The following is a 24,485-nucleotide window of genomic DNA, read 5'->3' on the forward strand; positions in this document are numbered from 1 at the left end:
TTTGAAATGCATGTCATTTGTCAAAAAAGACACTGATTTTAAACTGAAATCTTTATTTCAAAATACCATCTATAGTTTAGACTTACACACAGAGCCATTTAGGTCATGAGATCACGATTCTCGAACCACTCACCCTCTTGAACACTGACATAATACACACAGGCATGCAGTTTCTGCATACACTTGATGTGTCGCTCACACACTCACACGCATGCAACCATTCAACTAGGTCTGTGCCGGAGACGGAGGATGTGGATGTCTGGGCTGTTGAACTCGGGATCTTGTCTTTCAGCTGGAACCTTCTCAGACTCAAAATCTTGCAGCAGTAGCTATAGAACATGGGTAGTAAAGAACATGCAGCAATTGAATGTCATGTTAAATGTATAACAGCAAAATATTATCTATTACGTTACAATATGCTTTTCTGAGTACAATTTAAAAACACTGCATGCAAACAACCACTGTATGCAAGGAAAAAAACAGTAACGGCATAAATTGCATTGTAAGAAGCAGCTGTTTAGATGTCAACCTATCACACCAATTTTTTAATTCGTGAATTTATTTTTACCAACTGTGATTTTATTTCTATTTTTTTAGTAGTTTATTCTTCTACGTGCTGAATGGAAAAAATAAATCATTGCAGTCTACTCTGCTTTCATGCAGTATTACTGGTACTCTTTGTCCATTCTAACCAACATCAGAAAACAAATTATACATGTATCATTGCTTTATTTTCATCATATCATCCACTCATAGTTAAAAGCTCCCTAAAGTTTTCTACATTGAATGTCTTTATTATCCATGAATATTCCTAAATACTCTACCTTCTTTTTTCAGACATTCACCCCATCAGCAATTTGCACTCACCTCAAAAAATCTCCTCTCCACCTCAGGATTCACTCCAACAGTGCGCTGCTCATAGCAGCAGATGATACAGGTCTCAGGTCCAGAGAGGGCCTTCAGAGTCTCTACCAGTGGCTGCACAGACTGCCGGGTTAAGAGTTAATCAATGGTTATAACTTATCCATATACAGCATCTCATAAAAGTGAGTGCACCCCTCACATTTCTGCGAATATTTTATTATATCATTTCATGGGATAACACAATAGAAATGAAATTCCAATATAACAAAGTAGTCAGTGTACAGCTTCTATAGCAGTAGATTTAGTGTCCTCTGAAACTAACTCAACACACAGCCATTAATGTTTAAATAGCTGGCAACACAAGTTAGCACACCTCACAGTCAACATGTCCAAATTGTGCTCAAAGTGTCAATATTTTGTGTGACCACCATTAATATCTAGCACTGCTTTATCCCTCCTGGGCATGGAATACACCAGAGCTGCATAGGTTGCTACTCCTTTTTCAATCCTCATCACAGAGGTAATGCATGTTAGACACCTTGCGCTCCTCCTCCTTCCACTTGAGGATGCCCCATAGGCGCTCAATTGGGAGGGGAGGGGATCATGCTCTGCTTCAGAACGTCAGAGTAGAAGTTGGAATTCATGTTACTCTCAATGAACCGCAACTCAGCAGTGCTGGCAGCACTCATGCAACTCCAGACCATGATGCTACCACCATCATGCTTGACTGTAGGCAAGAGACAGTTGTCTTGGTACACCTCACCAGGGCTACGCAACACATGCTGGACCCCTCTGAGCCAAGTTTTTCTTGGTCTCGTCAGACCACAGGACATGGTTCCATTAATCCATGTTCTTGGACTGCTTGTCTTCAGCAAACTGTTTGCGGGCTTTCTTGTGCATAAGCTTCAGGAGAGGCTTCCTTCTCGGACGACGGCCATGCAGACTGAGTTGATGCATTGTGTGGCGTATGGTCTCTGGACCATGGAGCTCTGACAGGCTGACCTCCCACTTCTTCAACCTCTGCAGCAATGCTGGCAGCACTCATGCGTCCATTTATTGAAGCCAACCTCGCCAACCTCTGGATATGACGCTGAACATATAGACTCAACTTCTTTAGTCGATACTGGCTCAGTTTCGGGGTGGTAGCAATATTTTTATAGCCTAGGCCATCTGTGTGGAGATCAACAATTCTATTAAGAGAGTTCTTTGCCATGAAGTGCCATGTTGAATATCCAGTGGCCAATATGAGAGACTTGCACACAAAACACCAAATTTAACAGCCCTGCTCCCCATTCACACCTGGAACCTTGTACCTCTAACAAGTCACTAGACATCAGGGAAGGGACAGCGACCTAATTGGGCACAATTTGGACATGTTCACTGTGAGGTGTACTCACTTGTGTAGCCAGCTATGTAGACATTAATGGCTGTGTGTTATTTTCAGTTGACAGTAAATCTACACTGCTATGCAAGCTGCACACTACTACAAGTTATATCAAAGTTTCATTTCTTGTCATTTTGTCAGTGTTGTCCCATGAAAAGATATAATAAAATATCTGCAGAAATGTGATGAGTGTATTGTGAGATACTGTGTATACACACACACACACACACACACACACACACACACACAGTGTATCACAAAAGTGAGTACACCCCTCACATTTCTGCAGATATTTAAGTATATCTTTTCATGGGACAACACTGACAAAATGACACTTTGACACAATGAAAAGTAGTCTGTGTGCAACTTATAACAGTGTAAATGTATTCTTCCCTTAAAATAACTCAATATACAGCCATTAATGTCTAAACCACCGGCAACAAAAGTGAGTACACCCCTAAGAGACTACACCCCTAAATGTCCAAATTGAGCACTGCTTGTCATTTTCCCTCCACAATGTCATGTGACTCGTTAGTGTTACTAGGTCTCAGGTGTGCATAGGGACCAGGTGTGTTCAAATTTCTAGTACAGCTCTCACACTCTCTGATACTGGTCACTGAAAGTTCCGACAATGCACCTCATGGCAAAGAACTCTCTGAGGATCTTAAAAGACGAATTGTTGCACTACATGAAGAAGACCAAGGCTACAAGAAGACTGCCAACACCCTGATACTGAGCTGCAGCACAGTGGCCAAGATCATCCAGCATTTTAAAAGAGCAGGGTCCACTCAGAACAGACCTCATGTTGGTCGTCCAAAGAAGCTGAGTGCACATGCTCAGCGTCACATCCAAATGCAGGTCTTTGAAAGATAGGCGCAGGAGTGCTGTCAGCATTGCTGCAGAGATTGAAGAGGTGGGGGGTCAGTCTGTCAGTGCTCAGACCAAGATTAATTTGTTTGGTTCAGATGGTCTCAAGCATGTGTGGTGGCAATCAGGCAAGGTGTACAAAAATAAGTGTGTCATGCCTACAGTCAAGCATGGTGGTGGGAATGTCATGTTTTGGGGCTGCATGAGTGCAGCAGGTGTTGGGAGTTACATTTCATTGAGGAACACATGAACTCCAATATGTACTGTGAAATACTGAAGCAGAGCATGATCCCCTCCCTCCGGAAACTGGGTCGCAGGGCAGTGTTTGAGCATGATAATGACCCCAAACACACCTCTAAGATGACCATTGCTTCATTGAAGAGGCTGAGGGTACAGGTGATGGACTGGCCAAGCATGTCTCCAGACCTAAACCCAATAGGACATCTTTGGGGCATCCTCAAGCGGAAATTGGAGGAGCGCAAAGTCTCGAATATCCATCAGCTCCATGATGTCGTCATGGAGGAGTGGAAAAGCATTCCAGCGGCAACCTGTGAAGCTCTGGTAAACTCCATGCCCAGGAGAGTTAAGGTAGTTCTGGAAAATAATGGTGGCCACACAAAATATTGACACTTCAGGAACTGTCTCTTAGGGGTGTACTCACTTTTGTTGCCAGTGGTTTAGACGTTAATGGCTGTATATTGAGTTATTTTGAGGGAAGAATAAATTTACACTGTTATATAACCTGCACACAGACTACTTTTCATTGTGTCAAAGTGTCATTTTGTCAGTGTTGTCCCATGAAAAGATATACTTAAATATCTGCAGAAATGTGAGGGGTGTACTCACTTTTGTGATACACTGTGTGTGTGTGTGTGTGTGTGTGTGTATATATGCTCACACACAAACATTTAATGTCCATATTTAGTAGTATATAAAAGATACTGCACTACCTGCTCATAATAGATGCAGTCCGCCATTAGAATATAATCTGGATGTGGGAGAAAGTCAGTCACATCTTCACCCCTTCAAAAAATTCAGAGAAATCCATAGTGTGGTTGATTATGGATACATGCATGATATTTATTCCTGTGAACATGTGCATGTGTCTTTGAAAAAATGTACTGCTGCATTAGCTAACAGCTTTTTGTAACGCTTAAATGTCAGTACAGCAGGTAAACAAACAAGTGTATGGGGTGACCATTTTTCCAAATAGGTGTGAATAAACGTAACAGCTTAACGATAGCGTATCAGAGACGCTCTTCTTCAACTATGCCATGCAAAGAAATTCTTATATCATATAAATCAAAAGGCTAAAAGAAGAGTACAAACCATTTTAGTACCTTGGCTGTAATTGAGCCTGTGCTGATGAGGTTTTGATTTTCCCGGATGTTCAGTTCAAGAAGAGGCAGCAGGTCCTCCAAATCTGTTACTGTGACATTTGCTCTGTATGGGCCAAAACACTGGAGTTAGCCAGATGAGGAAGGGACGATCAGGGGATGGAAAACATGAAAAGCAGGATAAAACATCTGAGCAGTTTCCCTACTCTTTCCATCCTGTTTTGTAATCAGCCTGCACTGCACATCCGTCTTGCTTTTCCTGCTTAAATATACCTGATTCTGCTCTGGTTGGATTCAACATTTCGCTTGTAAACATGGCTTAGGTGCAAGAAAACCACAAAACTGTGAACATCTGTTCTAGAAGAGTCCACATGTAAAACACAGCCTTCGCACACTTACGATTCTATGTTTATGTCTATCTTCATTTGGGCAATAGCAGAATTATGAGTAGAAGGCTGTAGCTTTCATAAAAGTATGATAAAAAAAAACACTTGGGTTGTAAAGATGAAAATCCATGAGAAACGTGAGGAAAACCACTGACCAACATTACATGGGAATCCTACTGTTACTTCAAAATATCAGAATAATTCTGTGGTTAAGATGGAAACAGGGTCATTTAGAGCACTTTAATGTGAAGTGGTTAACTGTACAGAAATTTAAGACTAGTGATCCTACATGTCTTCTGGGGTTTTACATGTAATGTTGATGATGGTAAAAAATGGACGGGGGGGGGGGATACGTTTCTTTGGGGACTGTTTTACCTTACAACACCCTGCATATACTCCTCTAACATGGATGAATTAGTAGAAGTGGATTAAAATACGTTTTAAGCCTAAACTTCATCACAAAACTACCATAAAACAAGTGTCAGACATCTGGCGGCAAATATTTTACCACTTCGTGTAATAACCTTCTGTGCGTGAGCTTTCAAAGGCATTAAACTCTTCAGAGTGGATATTATGAGATAACACCGCAACTTGGCTAAAAAGTTGAGAGGGTAAAGCGGGTTTACGTTGCTTTTTCACTCGTCTTCAGCTGTAACTCACCCGAGAGAAGCTGCCATAATGCCCACCACTCCAGTGCCTGCCCCCAGCTCCACAGCCTTTTTAGAGGACCATGTCTGCGAACTACAGAACTGCTCCGTTTCCAGGTATTTTGAGAGGACAATAGCCGCGTCCCAAACTACACAGCCTACGTCGCCTTTACTGCACTGGTACATTTTTAGGACTGAACCGTCTCTTTTCTCGATTTCTCTAACAAAATAGCTATTCGCGTGCTGCTCCTCAGGCATGGCCGCCATGTTGTTTCTTAGTTAGCTAAAACATATCCAATGAAAAAGCAAGAAGCGGGTTGCCAGAGTGGTACATTTTACCGCCACACTGCTCAGAAGCGCCCTACTGCCGTCTCGTAATACACACACATTTCATTGGGATTGCAAAGTGTTTAGTTACAGAGGAACAACCAAAAGCCTAGAATCACTTTTCATTGTAACTTTGGATAGTTTACTTTTAGTAATATGCACAAAAATCTTAGGTAGAATCCTTGGCTAGCCTTGCGTCTTCAGTTAGCTTAGCACATTTAAGGTAGGGACCAATTTATCAATGTAACGATAATGTAGGCAAATAAAGATAAAAAGCTAACTTTACAAGGGCACACGGTTAAGTATCCTGGCCAACGGTTCTACCATAGCCAGATCCTCAGGTTTCTTCCAGGTTCACTAGATAGCGGCTTCTCCAATACTAGAAAAAGAGTAGTAACTTAGACTTCTGCGGTGGCGTGGTTGCCGCAAGCTGAGCCTCAACAACCGAGAGGACGGTGGATATCAAAATCTTGAGAAGTCTGTTATTAGTATATGAAATAGCGCAGCCTGTCAAAGACAGACTACCGAGGTCTGACATCGCATGAGGCTCAACGCTTTCTTCCACTTTCAGAACCAACATGAAATGGCACTGGGTTCCATTTCGGTCGAGTCAAGTAAATGAGTTCAGGTTATTTAATTATATACAGACGTTCTCTGCTGCATTGCTGATATAACCCAGATATGATTTTGTAAGTTTAATTAGTTTCTGTTGTATTTGTTGTGGTTTTATCTGTACTTTATTTTCTTATTATATATTTTTAACTGTAACACCGAAATTAATTTAGAGGGTATGACCATGTACAGTGGCTATGTGGTTCTTGGCCACATGTTGCAGAGACAAGTATCAGATTCTCTGCCAATTCTCCGCTTCTGAAACAGTGAGGTCTGTACTGCACTGGGCGCCTGTTGTGATATGCCAGCTGTAATAACTCTCTGGTTCCACTTGGGGCAGTGGTTTCCAAATGTGGTACTGAAGCTCTACTGCCCTGCACGTTTTGGTGTTTGTTGTTGCTGTAGTGCACCTGACCCAACTAATCAGCTCAATAACAAGTACTTGCTGAGTGTGTGCTTTATAGCTAGGAAAAGACAAAAACTGTAGGATGGGGTACTCCAGGAGTAGAATGCCATGTGGTGATAGCATGTACGCTGTGCCAGGGTCATCACATTCCTGCACCAGTACTGTCCTTTCCTATTTCTGAGATATATACACATTTTTTAAACAAATTTGGGAAGCACAAAGCTGTTGCAAGGAAAACAGTGTCATTTATGCTCATTCTTGCTTTAATGTATTCTCCTGGGACATGATCATATCAGTTAAGAGCACGAGGAATGGTTAGAAGATGCTAATACATTAAGAGGCATATGGTGGTCCAGATCATGCCTTCCAAACCATACATAGCATTCCCCAGCCTGGATTGTAGTAGCCTGACGGGACCTCTCCAGATGGCTCCTGGGAAAGCGCCTTGTGTTTGTGTTCTCTCTACTCTCCATGCCCTGACTGGGCACAAAGTCTGTCTGATAGGCAGAATGATCCTCCCTCTCCAGCCCTACTGCGCTCATGTTGCCATCATGACAGAGGCAGAAATGAGAGTTGTGCTGGCTGCGGTCATCCGGACACTTCTTACGGCCCAAACCCTATACACACATACAATTAAAAATACTCATACATAAGGACAAACGGATATTTCAATCAATTGAAAGCCAATCAAGTTTGCCAATCAGGCATTACTTTTAATTAATCCATTGTTTTTAATACACATATATTCCTCTACAACGGTCTCTATGTCAAGAGCCTTACATGATCATATGTTTCAATCGTATTCTGCAGTGTAGCTCGGTTATCATGTTCTGAAAATGGATAGTTTCTTCCCATTGCTTTCTAAAAAGGAAATAAATAAAAAAGGAGAAAAGTACATTTCATTAAAGCTTTGCATTTAAGAAGTGAACAACCTAATTATCATAAACATCACATAATCCCTATGTTCATTAACACCAGAAAAAATCCCTTCCATTCTTCTTCTTCTTCTTTCGGCTGCTCCCTTTAGGGGTCGCCACAGCGGATCATCTGCCTCCATCTTGCCCTATCCACTGCCTCCTCTACTTTTACACCAACCATCTCCATGTCCACCTTCACTACATCCATAAACCTTCTCTGAGGTCTACCTCTTCTCTTTCTACCCGGTAGCTCCATCTCCAACATTCTTTGACCAATATATCCACTATTTCTCCTCAACACATGTCCAAACCATCTCAACCTGGCCTCTCTGACTTTATCTCCAAACTGCTCCACCTTCACTGTCCCTCTGATCTGCTCATTTCTAATCTTGTCCATCCTTGTCACTCCCAACGAAAATCTCAGCATCTTCGGCTCCGCCACCTCCAGCTCAGCCTCCTGTCTTTTAGACAGAGCCACAGTCTCCAAACCATACATCATAGCAGGACGCACTACTGTCTTGTAAACCTCCCTTTCACTCTTGCTGCTGTCCTTCTGTCACACATCAGCCCTGACACCCGTCTCCACCCACTCCATCCTGCCTGCACCCTCTTCTTCACCTCTTTTCTACACTGTCCATTGCTCTGGATGGTTGACCCAAGATATTTGAAGTCATCCACCTTTACGACCTCTTCCTTGCATCTTCACCTTTCCACCTGCCTCCCTCTCATTCACACACATGTATTCCATCTTGTCTCTACTGACCTTCATTCCTCTCCTCTCCAGTGCAAACCTCCACCTCTCCAGATTCTCTTACACCTGCTCTCTACTCTCACCACAGATTACAATGTCATCTGCAAACATCATGGTCCATGGAGCCTCCTGCCTGACCTCATCTGTTAACCTTTCCATCACCATTGCAAACAAGAAGGGGTTCAAAGCTGATCCCTGATGTAACCCTACCTTCACCTTGAAACCATTTGTCACTCCAACTGCACACCTCACCACTGTCTCACTATCCTCATACATGTCCTGCACCACCCTAACATACTTTTCAGCTACACCTGACTTCCTCATACAGTACCACAGTTCCTCTCTTGGCACCCTATCATATGCTTTCTCTAGATCCACAAAGACACAATGTAGCTCCTTCTGACCTTCTCTGTACTTCTCTACCAACACTCAACACAAAAATTGCATCTGTGGTACTCTTTCTGGGCATGAAACCAAACTGCTGCTCACTGACCTGAACCTCTCACCTTAGCCTTGCTTTAACAACTCTTTCCCATACCTTCAACTCCTAAACATCTCCATACCTCCACAGGTATGTCATCTGGACCAACTGCCTTTCCATTCTTCATCCTTTTTAAAGCTGCCCTCACTTCCACCTTACTAATTCTCTGCACTTCCACTATCCACTATCTCTCCCCCCGTTGTCCTCCTCTCTCTCTCGTTTTCCTCATTCATTAGTTCTTCAAAGTACTCCTTCCGTCTACTCAACACTCTCTTTTCACTCACTAGTACATTTCCCTCTCTATCCTTTATCAGCCTAACCTGCTGTACATCCTTTCCAGCTCTCTCTGTTTAGCCAAACAATACAAGTCCTTTACTCCTTCTTTACTGTCCAGCCTCTCATACAGCTCATCATAGGCCTGAGTCTTTGCCTTTGCCACCATTCTTTTCGCTATGCAACTAGCCTCACAGTACCCCTGCCTACTTCCTTCATCTCTCTGGTTATCCCACTTTTTCTTAGCTGCCTTCTTCTTCTGAATACTCTCCTGGACTTCCTCATTCCACCACCAACTTTCCTTGTCTTCTTTCCTCTGACCAGATGAAACACCCAACACATTTTTGCCAGTTTCTCTCACCACCTTAGCTGTAGTTTCCCAGTCCTCAGGTAGCTCCTCACTGCCCCCAAGGGCCTGTTTCAATTTTTCCCTGAACTGCCTGCAACCATCCTCCTCCTTCAGCTTCCACCATCTAATCTTTGGCTCTGTCTTCACTCTCTTCCTCTTCTTTGTTTCTAATCTCATTCTACAGACAACCACCCTATGCTGCCTTGCTACACTTTCCCCTGGCCCCACTTTACAATCTCCAATCTCCTTTAGGTGGCATCTCCTGCTAAGGATATAATCCACCTGTGTGCACCTCCCTCCACTCTTGTATTTCACCCTGTGTTCTTCCCTCTTCTGAAAATATGTGTTCACCACAGCCATTTCCATTCTCTTTGCAAAATCTACAACCATCTGACCTTCCGCATTTCTGTCTTTCACACCATACATACCCATCCCCTCTGTTCCCTTCACCAACATGTCCACTGAAGTCTGCACCAATCACTAATCTCTCCTCTCTAGGGATACCATCTACCACTTCATCCATCTTACTCCAAAATTCCTCTTTCTCCTCTAACTGACAACCAACCCGTGGTGCATATGAACTGACCACATTCAAAATTACACCATCAACCTCCAACTTCAGGCTCATGATCCTGTCTGACACTCTCTTTACATCCAGAACACTTTTCACAAGCTGTTCCTTTAGGATTATCCCTACTCCATTTCTCTTCCTCTCTACACCATGATAGAACAGTTTGAATCCACCCCCAATGTTCCTGGCCTTGCTTCCTTTCCATCTGGTCTCCTGGACACACAGAATATCTTCCTGATCATGTCTGCAAGCTCTCTGCCTTTACCAGTCATTGTCTCTATGTTCAGAGTCCCTACTCTAACCTCCACACTCCTGCCTTTCCTTCTCTCTCGCTGCCTTCTAACCCGCCTTCCTCCTCTCCTCTTTGATGGTCTTCGACCCACAGTAGTCCAATTTCCACCGGCACCCTGCTGGTCAATAGCACCGGAGGTGTTCGTTGTTAACCCGGGCCTCGACCAATCCAGTATGGCAGTCATATTTGTGATCTGCATGATAGTTTTGGCACAAGTTTTACGCCGGATGCCCTTCCTGACGCAACCCTCACCATTTATCCGGGCTTGGGACCGGCACCAGAAGTACACAAAGTACACCCCTAATGGCTGGTTTAGAAAAATCCCTTCCATTCACATCTCACTTAACAGAACTTCTAACAATTATAGCCCATACATACTGTGCAAAAGCATTAGGTAGCAGTGAAACTTGTTTAAAGCTGTTTTACATTAACATTAATGTTAACATGAGCAAACATAAATACAGTAGCGAGTCTTTCTTGTTTTAAAAAAACTTAATATAATGATTACTAGACTAAGATTGGATGAACACAGTGTTAACTGTAAACACTGTACTTCCTCAAGGAGAAGGCCAAGTTAATACACTACGGTCCTGAATGAATGTTTCTCTGAATGTTTTCTCATTTTTAACAAATAAACACTTACTGCCCAGACAAACAGCTTTACATATCATTTTCTCAGGTGGTCTCAGACCTTTCTATGTATTCACTGTGGCACAGCAGCTGTCTGGAAACTGCTGCTGCTTACGAAAGGAACTGACACAAAGTTGTTAACCTTTTCAAGATTCATTTTGGGATATCTCTCTCGTAGTGGAATGGGTTGGTGCACCCCTTGGGCCAGCATGGATCCTGTGCTCGTACATGCTTCTCGTGTTTTCTCCGACTGTTCCACATCAACATGGGCAAACTTAAAAGAAAGATAGCCATAATCAAAACAATTGCAGTAAATAAATGAAGACATTTTATCTTTCACAGGATGTTTTTTCATCACCACATCTAAATGTCTACGTCAAAAGTTCACATTTGTCAGAATAATTTATAATGTACAGCACAAAGAAAAGCAAATATTCCTCACCCAGATGCCATCTTTCTCCATATTAGCATATCTTTTGCCTCCTTTAGTCATGTTGCTTGGCTAAAACAAGATTCACAAGATTAATGAATATGATTAATGTGAAGTGCAGAGTAGACAAATCCTTAAAATATCTCTTTGATGAAACGTCTGCCCTCTGCAGGCCACTTTGTATCCATGACAACAGAATACAAGCCTTTAACTATTTGAGAATAGTTAAATATTTACATGGAAAGTGCACCTTTGTGCTTTGATATCACATTAGCTAGTTAGATTATACTGTTTGATAGGAGCATTTCATTAGAATGTAAATACCTAAAGGTTAAAAAGATTAACCAAATTAAATACTATACAAAAATGTTGAACAGTTCTGCATAAATTACGAAAAAGCGGACGATAAAAACAGAAAATACACGAAATAAAATAAACGCAAGCTATTTTTCTGTGTTCGGCATTATGCTATAGACATTTTTATTATTTTTTTCTAGAACTTTTCCCGACGTCATATGTGTTTCCGGGTAGCGTAGTTCAGCGCCTGTGGTGGTTGAGTATGAGTTTGGTAAGGGGCTCCATCACAGCGATAGACTAAAGAGAAGCGATACTACTTCTGGAAGTGTGTACGGGGCTGAAATAATTCTGTTATTTACGTTTAGTTTTCCGCAATTCACGAAACTGACAGTTTGAAAGAAAAATGCAGCCTGTAGCTTAGCCTGCTAGGTAGCTACAGAGATGGGCAACGTCAAGTTAGCGACCTAACGCTGCCTCAGCCACACAGCAGCAGCAGAAACCGCGAGCGAATGACGCGTCTGTACCTGTTTAGCCAGACACCGTGGACGTTAAGTGGATCTTATCTTACGAATATTTCTGTAGCTTCGCTTGCCGGAACGGCTTAGCTGCTTCACCGAAGTTTCTGGATGGCTCGGAGAGTTGCCTGTCTGAAGCTGTTGCAGCACTGCTGAAAATGAGCTCTGACCACGGAAAGGTCTCGTCTGTGTCTACAGACCACACGCATGAAGAACTGGATCCTGACAGCGCTGCCAGTGAAGACACAAAACAGGTAACCAACGTTCCTGAAACTTAAGTTGTGATTAGCTGTAGAAGTGGTCACGTTACCTGTGGCAGGCTGGGCTGTAACGAGGTTGAAGTTGGCTTTTTATTCGCTTGCTACTAGATTTTTTCGTTCCATCTTAAATCGTGCAGCAGTTACATTCTTGCTCATTTAATTGGTGAATAATAATAAGAAGCTGATGTAAGCTTCGTTGGGTTGTAGCTGTCAGACTGGACGTTCAAGTGCAGTGTGCGTGGGTAATGTTTTCACTTTAACATATATTAAATGCGATCCTTGTGTTATTAAGCTTTACATTGGTTTACTTTTAAAGTGGATAGTAACCACTTGCATTTATTCAGTTACATGCACTCAACTACAACATTTTATGCTATACTGCTTTACGCTGGTCACTTCTCGAGTTTTGAGGTTCATCATGTTATGTTAGATCGAGAAGGCGGTTCTTTAATTTATTCAGTGCTTAGGTGAAGCGAATATGCTGGAGTTTGATGAGCTTGAGTATGGATGAAGGCTAATATGCACATCTACAAAGCTCAACTAAACTGGCGTTACAATCAGATTTTGACAGACCAGTGAATTACCTAAAGCAGCCTCCTGTTAGGTGTCAGTTTGTTTAAATTGGTAGTTACAGTCAATACTTTGCTGTAGTTTTAGTTAATCAGCTTTGCTATCGGTTTGTTGTTCAGGGGACAGTCATATGCCTTAGCAACAATGAGGTCAAGAGTCGTGCTGTAGTGAAGTACTCTGCAGCACCGCCTCCGGCTACCTATGCACTGCTTCAGGAGAAGACCGATCTCAAGTTGCCTCCAGCCAACTGGCTGCGAGAGAGTGCCCAGCTTGGCTCTGCTGGGACCACTATGCTTGGCTCCAGCAGCAAAAGCAAGCCCTTTTCCAGGTATGACATGTTGCAGTGTCTCTTTTTGAAAGCAGATTCTCTCTCCACCTGTTCTTAAGTGTCATATCTGTCAGGACAAAAATGTCCTCTGTATTTGTTCATTGTTACTGCATTACCAAATGTTTAACATAGATGCCATAGCAAGCTTTGTAAGCATTTTAAATTTTTTATATATATATATATATATATATATATATATATATATATATATATATATATATGGAAAAGAAGGAATATGTTTTGGGAGCTGGCCATGCGTTTTCACACAGTAAATCATGTGCTCTTTCTCATGTTTGTTTGTTTTTAAGCTTTGGCATGGCCTATGACTTCATCGACTCCATCGGGAATGACGTTGATGTGGTATCTGATTCAGAGGTGTGTTTTATTGTTATGCTCACCTAAAAGATTTTTTGTTTTATAATGTATGCTGAGCAACTAATCACTTGCACTACGTAACGTTCTCTCTCACAGAACATTAAGAAGCTGTTGAAGATCCCGTACAGTAAGTCTCATGTCAGCATGGCAGTGCATCGGGTGGGCAGGACTTTGCTGCTAGATGAACTCGACATTCAAGAACTCTTTATGCGGTCATCACAGGTCAGCATATTCCCTTCAGCTGAGAGCCTGCTTCAGCTGCTTTTCAGTTTACCTCTCTTATGGTAACCACTGACTTCCCCATCCAGAGCTGTGATACTACACTTACATGAACTTGTTCAACTACGCCAGATTAAATTAATCTGGTAATTCTGGTAATTCTTTCCACTGTGTAGACTGGAGACTGGACATGGTTAAAAGAATTTTACCAGCGGCTCATTGACCAGAAGTGGCAGAGAAAAAAGAAAAGTAAAGAGCACTGGTATGAAAAGGCCATTCTCTCCAAGTTCCTTTACTATAGGTGAGCTAAAAGCACCTTAAACATCTGTGATAAAAGATTAAATGAAGCAATAATATTTTTCCTAATTAATGCTACTAATAATCAAGAGAATAACAGAAGTCTGTCCTGTGTTTCAGTATAAATGGAAATGATGTTGCCGAGCCTGTGCCTTCAGACACAGACGCCTGTGCTGAGGCGGAGGGTTGTGAAAGTGCAGAATATGGACCATCCTGGCCTGCTACCTTCAATAGCTCCACCACTGAAGCAGACCAGTCCACTATTCCCAAGGAGGTATGAGCAATGTTTTCCTTTGTGTATATTAGTGTGGTTCCCTCTAAATGAGTTTGAGAGAAATATAATGTATGTTAGCTGCATATTTTTATTCTTTCACTCTTTTCTGTCTTTCAGGAGCGAGTGGGAAACACGTATGCTCTTGGACATGTCACCTCTGTTCTTAAAGAGCAGAACCTGCCCACACTGTTTAATGAAGGAGAGAACAGCCAGGTAACGGTGTTTCTTAAGTAGCCCAGCATAATGACAGCATCTGAAATGCTTGATTTAAGGAGCAAATGTATCTGAATAATGGCTGTGTTACTATTTAAAAGCTTGATTACACTGCACTTGATGTTACTTTTATTGAATGCCTTTCTGCCTCGATTTTATTGGTACAGGGCTTAAAGAATGACTTTGTACGGAACATCCTCTGGACGTTTGAAGACATCCACATGCTAGTGGGGTCCAACATGCCCATATTTGGCGGAGGACGCTACCCAGCGGTCAGCCTGCGGCTCAGGTCAGAGTTCATATCAGATGTACACCACTTTTCTTGCCAAATAGATAATAGATAGTATTTCTTTCTATTAGATTTAGTTTTCTGTTGTTTTAACTTTGTATTGTGAAGCACTTTAGTCTGCATATTTAATATATGAAATGTGCTATATTAATAATAATAATAATAATAGTAATAATAATATTATTATTATTATTATTATTATTATTATTAATAATAATAATAATAATAATAATAATATTTTCAGATGTTTTAGTTTGTGTAAGGACTGTTTAAGGAAAACTGTTTAATTCTAAAGGATAAAAAAACTATTGGAAAATGATTGTGTAAAAATTAATTGTAACTGTTTAATAGATAAACACATACACATGTCATAACTGGATTTCAGGAAAGAAAATAAAGTACAAGTTTATGCCAGGTTTCTAAAGGTTTCTTCCCTTTCTTTCTCCAAAGGGATAATAACAAACCAATCAACATCCTCACTGGTATTGATTACTGGTTGGACAATTTGATGTGCAATGTGCCAGAGCTTGTCATGTGTTTCCATGTAAATGGCATAGTACAGGTAAAATGTTACTTGATTCAGTATTTTTTTTTTTTTCTTGTACAGGTTAATACAAGTGCAAACATATATTAAAACTGCATCATCATGTCTCTTTTGTTGGTAACAGAAGTATGAGATGATAAAGACTGAGGACATCCCAGATTTGGAGAATTCTACATTTTCCACTCGAGTTGTGAAGGACATTGCCCAAAATATACTTTCTTTTCTAAAGTCCAACTGTACCAAAGAGGGACACACCTATTGGCTTTTTAAGGGTTAGTATTAATAGTGATATCTTTGGATTCCATGTCATAGCTTTTTCTATTTGAAAACTATGGATTTACAAAACATGTTCTGTAGATTTATTAAACATCAGAAAGCCTTACAGTGTTTGTCATTGTCATTAAAGTACTAGTCATTTTATTTATGATCCCTTCTAGCCAGTGGAAGTGACATTGTAAAGCTGTATGACTTGACTACTTTGTGTGAGGAGGCACCTGAAGAGAAATGTCAGAATCCCTTTACTCTGCCTGTAGCTGTGCTGCTTTATAAGTAGGTACCACAGCTAGAACTTCATTTCATATAGTGCACTCAGTAGTGCACTGCAAGCAGAGGTTTTTAATGTAAGTGATGTTAACAGATTTGCTGTATTCTGAAGGGTGGCCAGCAATATGATGCTGAAAAAGAATAGGAAACACTATGGGACCATCAGGACTCTGCTGCTCAACTGTATTAAACTGCTGGATGAAGAGAAACACCCTCAGGTACACTCTTTCCTCCTCACTATACTTCCATTTGAACAGTTTTTTCGATTTGGCAGTGACTTATCATTTTCTCCTTCTTATTACTTGTTTAGATCATTGCCTCTGCTCATTACATGCTGTCAGAGTTATTCCACCTGGATGACTCAAGCGAGGACGAGGAAGGCAACGGAGAGTCTCTGCGGAATGGAGGCTCAGAAGACAGCTACAGTGAAGATGAAGAGGATGATGAGGAAGATGAGAGCTGTTCCTACACATCATCTGAACCCCTGCAAGACTGCAAAGCTGTGGCTGTCATTAAGTCTGTAGGGGAGCTGTCTGTTCCTGAAAAGTACAAGTCCACTCACAAAATTAGAGTAGGTTTACTCTTATTCTTTCCAAGACAATCCCTTTTCATTTCTTAGAGAAGTTATAGTTCAGACCAGAAATTTTCAGCTCCAGTTCAGAGGGTCTCCTGCCCTACAGGTGTGCTAGAAGAGTGAAAACCTGAAACTCTTCAGGGCAGTGGGGCCCCAAGACTGGAGACCTGTAACACAAGTTTAAGCCAGTGGTTCCCAGCCCTTTGCCCTGCGCATTTTAGTGTTTGCCCTACGCCCTGATTCAGCTAATCTGCTTATTACACAGAAACCTACCGACTACTTTCCTTATGGTCGTTGTGATAGGAGCCAGGGGGCGCAATATCTACATCACAAATGTAGCTATTTTATGTACTATCCAAAATGACGATTTAACCTGCACATTTTCTGACTTGCAACGTTTCTTTAGAACAGAGCATCTTGCATCAAACCAGTCTGAGTGACTTACATATTAAATTTCATTATGCAGACATTTTGGAAAAACTGCTGGAAATCCCTATTAACTGGGTGACGGATTGAGTGTCCAGTCTTACCCACAAATGGCTGGTGTTGCTGCATGTTTTTATTCAGGCAAAACAGAAACACACTTGATCACACCAATTGATTAACCCAGGGTAAAAAGGTGTGATTCTGCTTGATTTGAATGAAAACCTGCAGCCACACCAGCCCTTTGCAGATAAAACTGGACACCACTGGATTAACATTCCCAGACAGACTTACATGTGGCCATATTATTCTCTTCATGCTAATCTGAGTATGTGTCTCCCACTAGCCCAACTGCTCATTTCCTGTGTCCCAAGACAAAGAAGAGAAATGTAGACTGGTCCTTAGCTATGTCTTAAAGGTAATGGATGGTAACATGGATAACACACACATGGGCATTGTCTTTCTTTTTTATTTCTGAGTGCACAGAGCACAGATTTTCAGCAGGGAACAGACTTTTGCTATATGTGCTATAGGGGCTGAAAGCAGTAGACAGCAGCATAAAGAAGGAGAGTGACCTGCCGGCAGCTGACCCCAACACTCCCATTCCTCTGAAATATGAAGAGAGTGGGGCCAGGGCTGTGGAGAAAGAGATTGCTCTGCTGCTGGATAGAGGTCTGTCAAGCTTGTAGACTTGTTGCCTCACAAGAATGGAATTTTAGAAAGCAATACAATCCTCTGTGACTCCCAGACAGTCCATATTTTAGCTCTACCCAAGTTTCCAGCTCAGCTGTACCAAATACCTTGTACACCAAAATATGGACAAAATAAGCAGCAGGTTCAAAAATATTGCTTTGCACTTCACTTTCTTGTTGTTCTTTTGCTTTGCTGTATCCATTTCTTGTATGTGTTACTATTTCCTTTTTTTCCATAATTTCTATAAAATGCTAAATTATTTTTTTCTCCTGGGCTGTTGCATAGCTGCTCCATGTGGTGAGGGGCTCAAGTTACCCATGCGTTCTGGCATGCTGCCTGGCTCCTGGCAACACCAAATGAAGCTGCAGCTCTTCTTGAAGGCCTCTAAAGCCTACTACGTGCTGGCTGAAGCCGCCACCAACCTGCTGAAGTATGGCCGTGCACTGCGCTACATCAAATTGGCCTTACAGTGCCATGGTGAGAGGATCAGCCACTCAAACAATTCTGTCTCAAAAACTAATGGAATCATGAAACTTATTGTAACTTTTATTTTAACTTTCTCTCTCTTTGACTCTCTCTCTTTGACTCTCTCTCCCTCTCTAACCCCCCACCATGTCTAGATGCATATTGTGCTATAAGCAGTGGGCTGTACCCACGTGTTTTGCTGTTTCACAGTCAGTGTCTGTATCTGTGTGGGGATGTGCAACTGATGCTAGCCCAGAATGCCTCAAACAGAGCTGCCTATCTGGAAGAGTACAACTACCAGACCAAAGAGGACCAGGAGATTCTTCATTGCCTGCACCGTGAGAGCTCCTGTCAAGGTTTCAGCTCAATTTTCACACATTTCCTATTTATCATTAATCATACAGACATTTTCTATTAATCAGAGAAACCTTTTAATTGTATATGGAGGACACATGCTAGAAACATCCTATACATGTACTCTCACAGCTTTATATGTATACAGTACCCTGCAAAAGTTTTAAGCAAATTAAATTAGAAAAAATGTTTTTAAAAAGCTATTTATGTGGTCATTAAGCATTTATTTCTTCAGAAAAACACATGATGATAAATAAAAATAATGCTATAAAGTCTGGCTTTATACATACAAATGTGTTTAACCATTTCTGCTTATCCTCGTGACAATCCAGTATTATTTGTAGTGATCATCCAATACTTGTTTTGTCAAAGCAGTACTTTTTTTTTTTTTTTTTTTTGTTAAATGAACAAATTGTTGTGCTGGTGGTAGAATTTAACAAATCCATAACTGGGGACACCAGGGAGACTTCTCTTCAGACTAGTTCACAAAATATCAACAAACTAATTATTAAAATAAATAAAATTTTTAAAGAAATAAAAATTAATTTCTTTTAAAAATACATTCTTGTTACATTTTAGTGGATTTGTAATTATTTGCATGAATTCTAATGATGTATGTTGACTGACTTGGTGTTTACCTTACCAGTGATCCCTGTGTTTTCTCAGCCTTTAATATGGCCACTGACCTGGCCACTGACCCTGAGTACCAGCTGTTTGTCAGCAGTAAGTGTTATGAAGCTGCCCATGACCTTTTAACTTCTGAAGCGTTGAAGGACCTGGGCCAAGAGCAACTGGCTCAGGTTCTGAAGCGGCTCGGCAACATCCGCAATGAGATGGGTGTGTTCTATATGAACCAAGCTGCAGCTCTGCAGACAGAGAAAGAAGGGGGTGAGTGTTTATATCGGTGTTTTCTCAGGAGTCATGCAGGATCTTACTTGAAAAGGTTGTATCCACAGACCTGCTGAGAATAAATATATTGCAATTATACTTTCTCTTCCTTCTCCCTTCTGTCATGTAGTGCGCAGGACTGTGTGTGCTGCAGAGCAGGAGCTGTGGAAGAAAAGTTTCTCGTATTTTGAGAAGGGTATGCAGAACTTTGAAGCCATCTCTGACTCTGTAAATAAAGCCCTGCTGCTGTGCAACATCGGCAGACTGATGCGCATATGTGCCCAGGCCCACTGTGCCATGACCACAGAGGAGAGCCGAGGAGAGTTTTCACCTGAAGAGGCTCTTTACTACAACAAGGTATGCACACTGCAACCCAAAGAAGGAAAATAACACTTCACATGCACACAAACGTGAATTCTCTTCTGATGTTATTGGAAAATACTGTGCACCCTAGTAGAGTAACTTGGAGGAAGAACACCCTATTTTCTCTTCTGATCAAATGATGTGGCCAAATCTAATCTCGACAATTACTGAATGGGTGTAGTTTAAATGCCTCTGAAATGTTGTCTGGATGACCACATTCCTGAAATGTATTGCCTCAGCAACAGTTTGAGATCAACTTGATTTATTTTTTATTGGATAATTATGATCTGAGCAAGTTTAGATTTAACTGTGCAAGAAAATGTTTTAGAAATATTTGATTGGGGGTGGGACCAGGCTTGTAGAGAGACCAGGACATTTGGTGTTGAGAGTGTGTGCTTTTTATCTGGAGTGAAAAGAGGTTGGCTTTCAATAAAAAAGAAAATACTTGTCATGTTGTGGTCTGTTTAGAATAGAATAGAATGCCTTTATTGTCACTATACACAGTACAATGAGATTAAAAGCAACTCCATCTCAGTGCAAACACACAATGTAAACAAATGACACAATAGAATGGGGAGGGGTTGTGCACAGTTCTATGCGTTTGTATATATATATGTGTGTATATGTATATGAAATAAATATAGAAACAAAATAAAAAACTATGTATTTACAAGATATAAATATGGAGATATTTACAGCTGTATTGTGTGTCACTAAATATTGCACATTGCTAAATATTGCACATATTCCAGTATAATTGCACATGTACAGTATGATTGCACATTTCCGTATGCAGAGTATTGCACAGTAGCTGGTAATGGAGTCTGGGAATAGACTGGTATGTAGGTGGGTAATGGAAATCTGGGGATAGACTATCGGTGCATCTGTGAGTTGAGAAGTGTTATTGCTTTTGGGGAAAAAACTGTACTTAAGTCTGTTTGTCCTTGATCTGATGCATCTGTACCGCCTTCCTGAGGGTAACAGGTCAAACAGTACAGATCCGGGGTGCGAGCTGTCCATTGTGATGAGTTTATGAGTAAAGTATACTGTAACTGTCTCCATCTATGTTTGTAGGCTGTAGATTACTATCAGAGGGCCATGAAGTGTCTTGGCAGCAGAGAAAGCCATACAGCAGTGTGGGACTCTGTTAACTGGGAGCTTTCCACCACATACTTCACTCTGGCTACACTACTGCAAGACTACGCTCCACTGTCCCGCAAAGCCCAAGAACAGGTAACACACACACACACACTGTTTCACCTTATTGCATACTAAATATGCTATTACAGCACCATAAAGACTTATTTATAGTTCTGTTCTAATTGGTTCAGATTGAGAGGGAAGTGACAGAGGCTATGATGAAGTCTCTGAGATATTGTGACCTCCAGACAGAGTCAGCTCGTCAGCCACTCTACCAGTACAGAGCAGCAACCATCCACCATAGACTGGCCTCTATGTATCACAGCTGTTACCGCAACCAGGTAGATGCATCAACTCATTCACCCACGTATCAACAGTCAGTCGCAGTCTTGTGTCCATACTTAGTCTCATACGTTTTTTTTCCCACTCTGTGCCTGTGACAGGTTGGTGATGAGAGTTTGCGGAAGCAGCACAGGTCTCTAGCAGAGCTCCATTACTCAAAAGCAGTGCGTCTGTTCCTCAATCTGAGTGATGCACCCTGTGAGCTGCTCCGCACACTGCTAGAGAGAGTGGCCTTTGCAGAGTTCACCATGGCGGGTCTGTCTCACTGCTCTCCCATACTGACATCATATAGCCTTAACTTGATTGTGTCCTTTGTCTGTGACCTACTTATGCATGTCCATGTGTCCTTCTATCTGCATTTGAAGTGCTGTTTAAAGGAAATTGCCTTCATATACTTGAGATGTTTTGGTTTTTTTTCTTTTTTCTGCAATGAAGTTAGCTTATAATACACTAAAACGTTGTTATACTGTTGTTGGTATGTTACAGGACAGAGTAGTAGTGCGGTGAAACTGAAAACTCTGACAGGTGCTCTAGAGATCATGAGGGAGACTTGCAGTGCTTTCAGACTAATCCACAAAGAGCTTCAGGATCAACAGCAGAAAGAGGTAAACACATTTACAAAGAGGCCACTTTAAGAAATAAAAAAAATGTATGTATGTGTTTTTTGTTATTATATATATTATAAAATTATATATAATATATAATATATTATAAAAATTATATCTGTAGGCAGCAGCGCCAGAAGACACAGTTAATCCTGATAAATCCAGTGAGGCCTTTGATAGCCCTACTTCCTCAGGGCTGAACACAGAGGAAGTGATGAAGCTGATTGGTGTCTTTGAGCCCAGTTTCTCCTTCCTGCTATTGCAGCTGGTCAAACTCAGTACCACCAGCAAACGCAAATCCAGGTGAGAAAGAACTGTTTACTTATTATATTACTTTTTAGGTATTTTAGCATACCAAACCATACTCCATTAGGAATCAGCTAATGTTTGAAATAAAGATGGCTAGCCTAGAGAAACTGTTCTGTTCAGCTGGGTTTATTGTCTAGATTGAGGTTTTATTTGAACAATCTTAAGCTGCTTTAAAGGGGAAGTTTACCCATTTCAGCATAATTCAGTCATGGAGATGTAAATATAGTCCTTCAGTGTGTTTTGATGTGAAATTGTGCCTTGTAGAAAAACATACTGACTCGGATTTATTTGCAGTGGTGGTGATGAGAACCAAAAAAATGTTTTAAGCAAAAACCTTATCTCAAAGCTATCGTAAAATAATGTCTCAGGCATCAGGCAGCACATTCCTAACAGTTTATGTAATGGCTTTCTACGAGGTAGCTTTTAGAGGCATTAACCACTCTGGACATCTGGTTCCTATCACCACCATTGTCTTTTACTCAAAGTTTCTTGATAATTATATATCTCACACCAAGCCATTCTGTTTGAATTTGTTCATGTCTTAATGCTCAAATTTTGCTGAAATATGTTTGTCTGTGGCTCTCAACTTTAAATTAAACAAATCACTTTATTACTCATACCCATTTTTGTACTTTACTCATCTGTTTGAAGGAGAAATTCCACAGTTATTCAGAGTGGATTGATGTAAAAGAGTTAATTGTGTGAAAACTTACTCACCAAGGGTTGTGATGTCTATGGTGAAAATAACTGAACTCTGAACTGAATTGATATTAAAATGGATTTTTAGACCGAGACCTTATCATGAACAAGTGTTTCATGAGGCTAAGATCCTATCAGCACTGCTTTTAATGTTGCTCTGTAACAGAACATTTCACACCACACAGAATGACTTTGTTTACATCTTAACAATTGAATTATGCAGTTGTTCCCCTTTAGTGCAGGTAGATGGAGTAAATTGGGATGTTTATGTGTATAGAGAGAGAGAGAGAGAGAGGTAAATGGCTTATTCAGGAAAATAAAACAAGGCCCTAATATGTCTTTATACATATTGCTACTCTGTGTATTGTGTGTGTTTGTTCAAAGTAGCAGTAAAGAAGAAGAACAGGTGAAGCTCTATAAGCAGGTATACTCGAGGCTGTTGCGAGCAGAAAAAAATGCCCCCCTGATCCAGAGAATTGGCCTCTATTTGGAACTTCTTGAACAACTCAGCCCACCAGCAGAAACAGATGAAACAGGACCATCAGTCTGAGGGTGCTACTCAAATGTGACTCATCCAGACTGTTTGATGAAATGTTGATGAAGAGGAGACAAGCTTTTTTTGAACAGGACTCTTTTTTTTTTCATTGTAACCTGGCAATGTGAATACAAATCCTCACAAGCAGTACCTTGTTCTCTCACTCACTAGATCTTCATCCTGGCATGGCCACTTTTGTTTTATAATGGAACAAATACTGATGAAAGTTTGTTTTGCAGCTGAGGGTATTTTTGTGTGTGTGTGTGGTGATTTTTTTTCTGAAGATGACTAATGCGAACCAGTGAAACTTTTTTGAATGAGAGAAAAGACACTTCATCACTGTTTTACTGCTGCATACATAGCTCCCATTTGTTGAAGCTGCTGAAGGGTTACGATTTTCAGAAATAAACTGAAAAATGACCATGTGCAATAAAAAGGCAATATTCAGGGCACGCTCCATTTAAAGAGCTTTGTCCAGGTTACAGTGTTTTGTATGATTGTGAATGCTTGACTTGGCTGTTAAGATTCTTTATTAAAATTTTGGAAGCTATTTTATAAGCTTATCTTGGTTTTGTTTCCGTTTATGTAACACAATTTCACACTTACTTTGATCACTTGAAAGAGTGCTGCAAGTTAATATAAACGTAAGACATCACGCGCAATAGCGCTCGAATGCAAACATATTTTGTTGTGAATGTCCTCACCGTGAGACAGCTGGTACAGTCCGAGGCGCGGCAGTGTTATTCAGTGGTTCTCCCTGCGTAGAACAGGACTGAGCGTTGCTCATTTGGCACCAGCAAAATCATGCATTTTAGGTTTTTCAGTACTTAAGGCCCAAAGTTTTAGA

At 41.0% G+C, this 24,485-nt stretch overlaps 3 protein-coding genes across 8 annotated transcripts; 1 reads left to right on the forward strand and 2 right to left on the reverse strand.

The window, feature by feature from the left end:
- Positions 1-36: 36 nt before the first annotated feature.
- vcpkmt (valosin containing protein lysine (K) methyltransferase) lies at positions 37-6,369 on the reverse strand. Its single transcript, XM_017699711.2, has 5 exons — positions 5,499-6,369; positions 4,445-4,558; positions 4,066-4,138; positions 868-987; positions 37-329 (listed from the first exon to the last, which is right to left on the reverse strand). Exons 1-5 carry the CDS (start codon positions 5,750-5,752, stop codon positions 222-224), a joined length of 669 nt encoding a protein of 222 aa, XP_017555200.1. The 5' UTR covers positions 5,753-6,369; the 3' UTR covers positions 37-221.
- Positions 6,370-7,075: 706 nt separating this feature from the next.
- Positions 7,076-12,521, reverse strand: tex36 (testis expressed 36). 3 transcript variants are annotated; one of them, XM_017699789.2, is made up of 5 exons: positions 12,390-12,521; positions 11,537-11,596; positions 11,237-11,368; positions 7,611-7,691; positions 7,076-7,447 (listed from the first exon to the last, which is right to left on the reverse strand). In XM_017699789.2, exons 2-5 carry the CDS (start codon positions 11,585-11,587, stop codon positions 7,127-7,129), a joined length of 585 nt encoding a protein of 194 aa, XP_017555278.1. In that variant the 5' UTR covers positions 11,588-11,596; positions 12,390-12,521; the 3' UTR covers positions 7,076-7,126. The 3 variants fall into 3 exon arrangements, with proteins under 3 accessions (XP_017555278.1, XP_017555279.1, XP_017555280.1); XM_017699790.2 differs by having other exon boundaries at positions 12,346-12,481; XM_017699791.2 differs by lacking the exon at positions 12,390-12,521 and adding an exon at positions 11,849-11,916.
- Positions 12,460-24,201, forward strand: edrf1 (erythroid differentiation regulatory factor 1). Of its 4 annotated transcripts, none has more exons than XM_017699784.2 (25): positions 12,460-12,590; positions 13,286-13,494; positions 13,803-13,869; positions 13,966-14,091; positions 14,265-14,389; positions 14,506-14,659; positions 14,777-14,872; positions 15,040-15,161; positions 15,612-15,723; positions 15,830-15,977; positions 16,143-16,254; positions 16,361-16,466; positions 16,559-16,819; positions 17,592-17,663; positions 17,779-17,917; positions 18,224-18,415; positions 18,559-18,759; positions 19,424-19,645; positions 19,776-20,002; positions 21,083-21,241; positions 21,340-21,489; positions 21,592-21,745; positions 21,977-22,095; positions 22,220-22,398; positions 23,488-24,201. In XM_017699784.2, the coding sequence occupies exons 1-25, from the start codon at positions 12,495-12,497 to the stop codon at positions 23,651-23,653; spliced, it is 3,714 nt and encodes a 1,237-aa protein (XP_017555273.1). In that variant the 5' UTR covers positions 12,460-12,494; the 3' UTR covers positions 23,654-24,201. The 4 variants fall into 4 exon arrangements, with proteins under 4 accessions (XP_017555273.1, XP_017555274.1, XP_017555275.1 ...); XM_017699785.2 differs by having other exon boundaries at positions 23,491-24,201; XM_017699786.2 differs by having other exon boundaries at positions 14,265-14,350.
- The last annotated feature ends 284 nt before the right edge of the window (positions 24,202-24,485 follow it).

This window comes from Pygocentrus nattereri, chromosome 10 (genome assembly GCF_015220715.1).
Source record: "Pygocentrus nattereri isolate fPygNat1 chromosome 10, fPygNat1.pri, whole genome shotgun sequence".
Classification (NCBI taxonomy): Eukaryota; Metazoa; Chordata; class Actinopteri; order Characiformes; family Serrasalmidae; genus Pygocentrus; species Pygocentrus nattereri.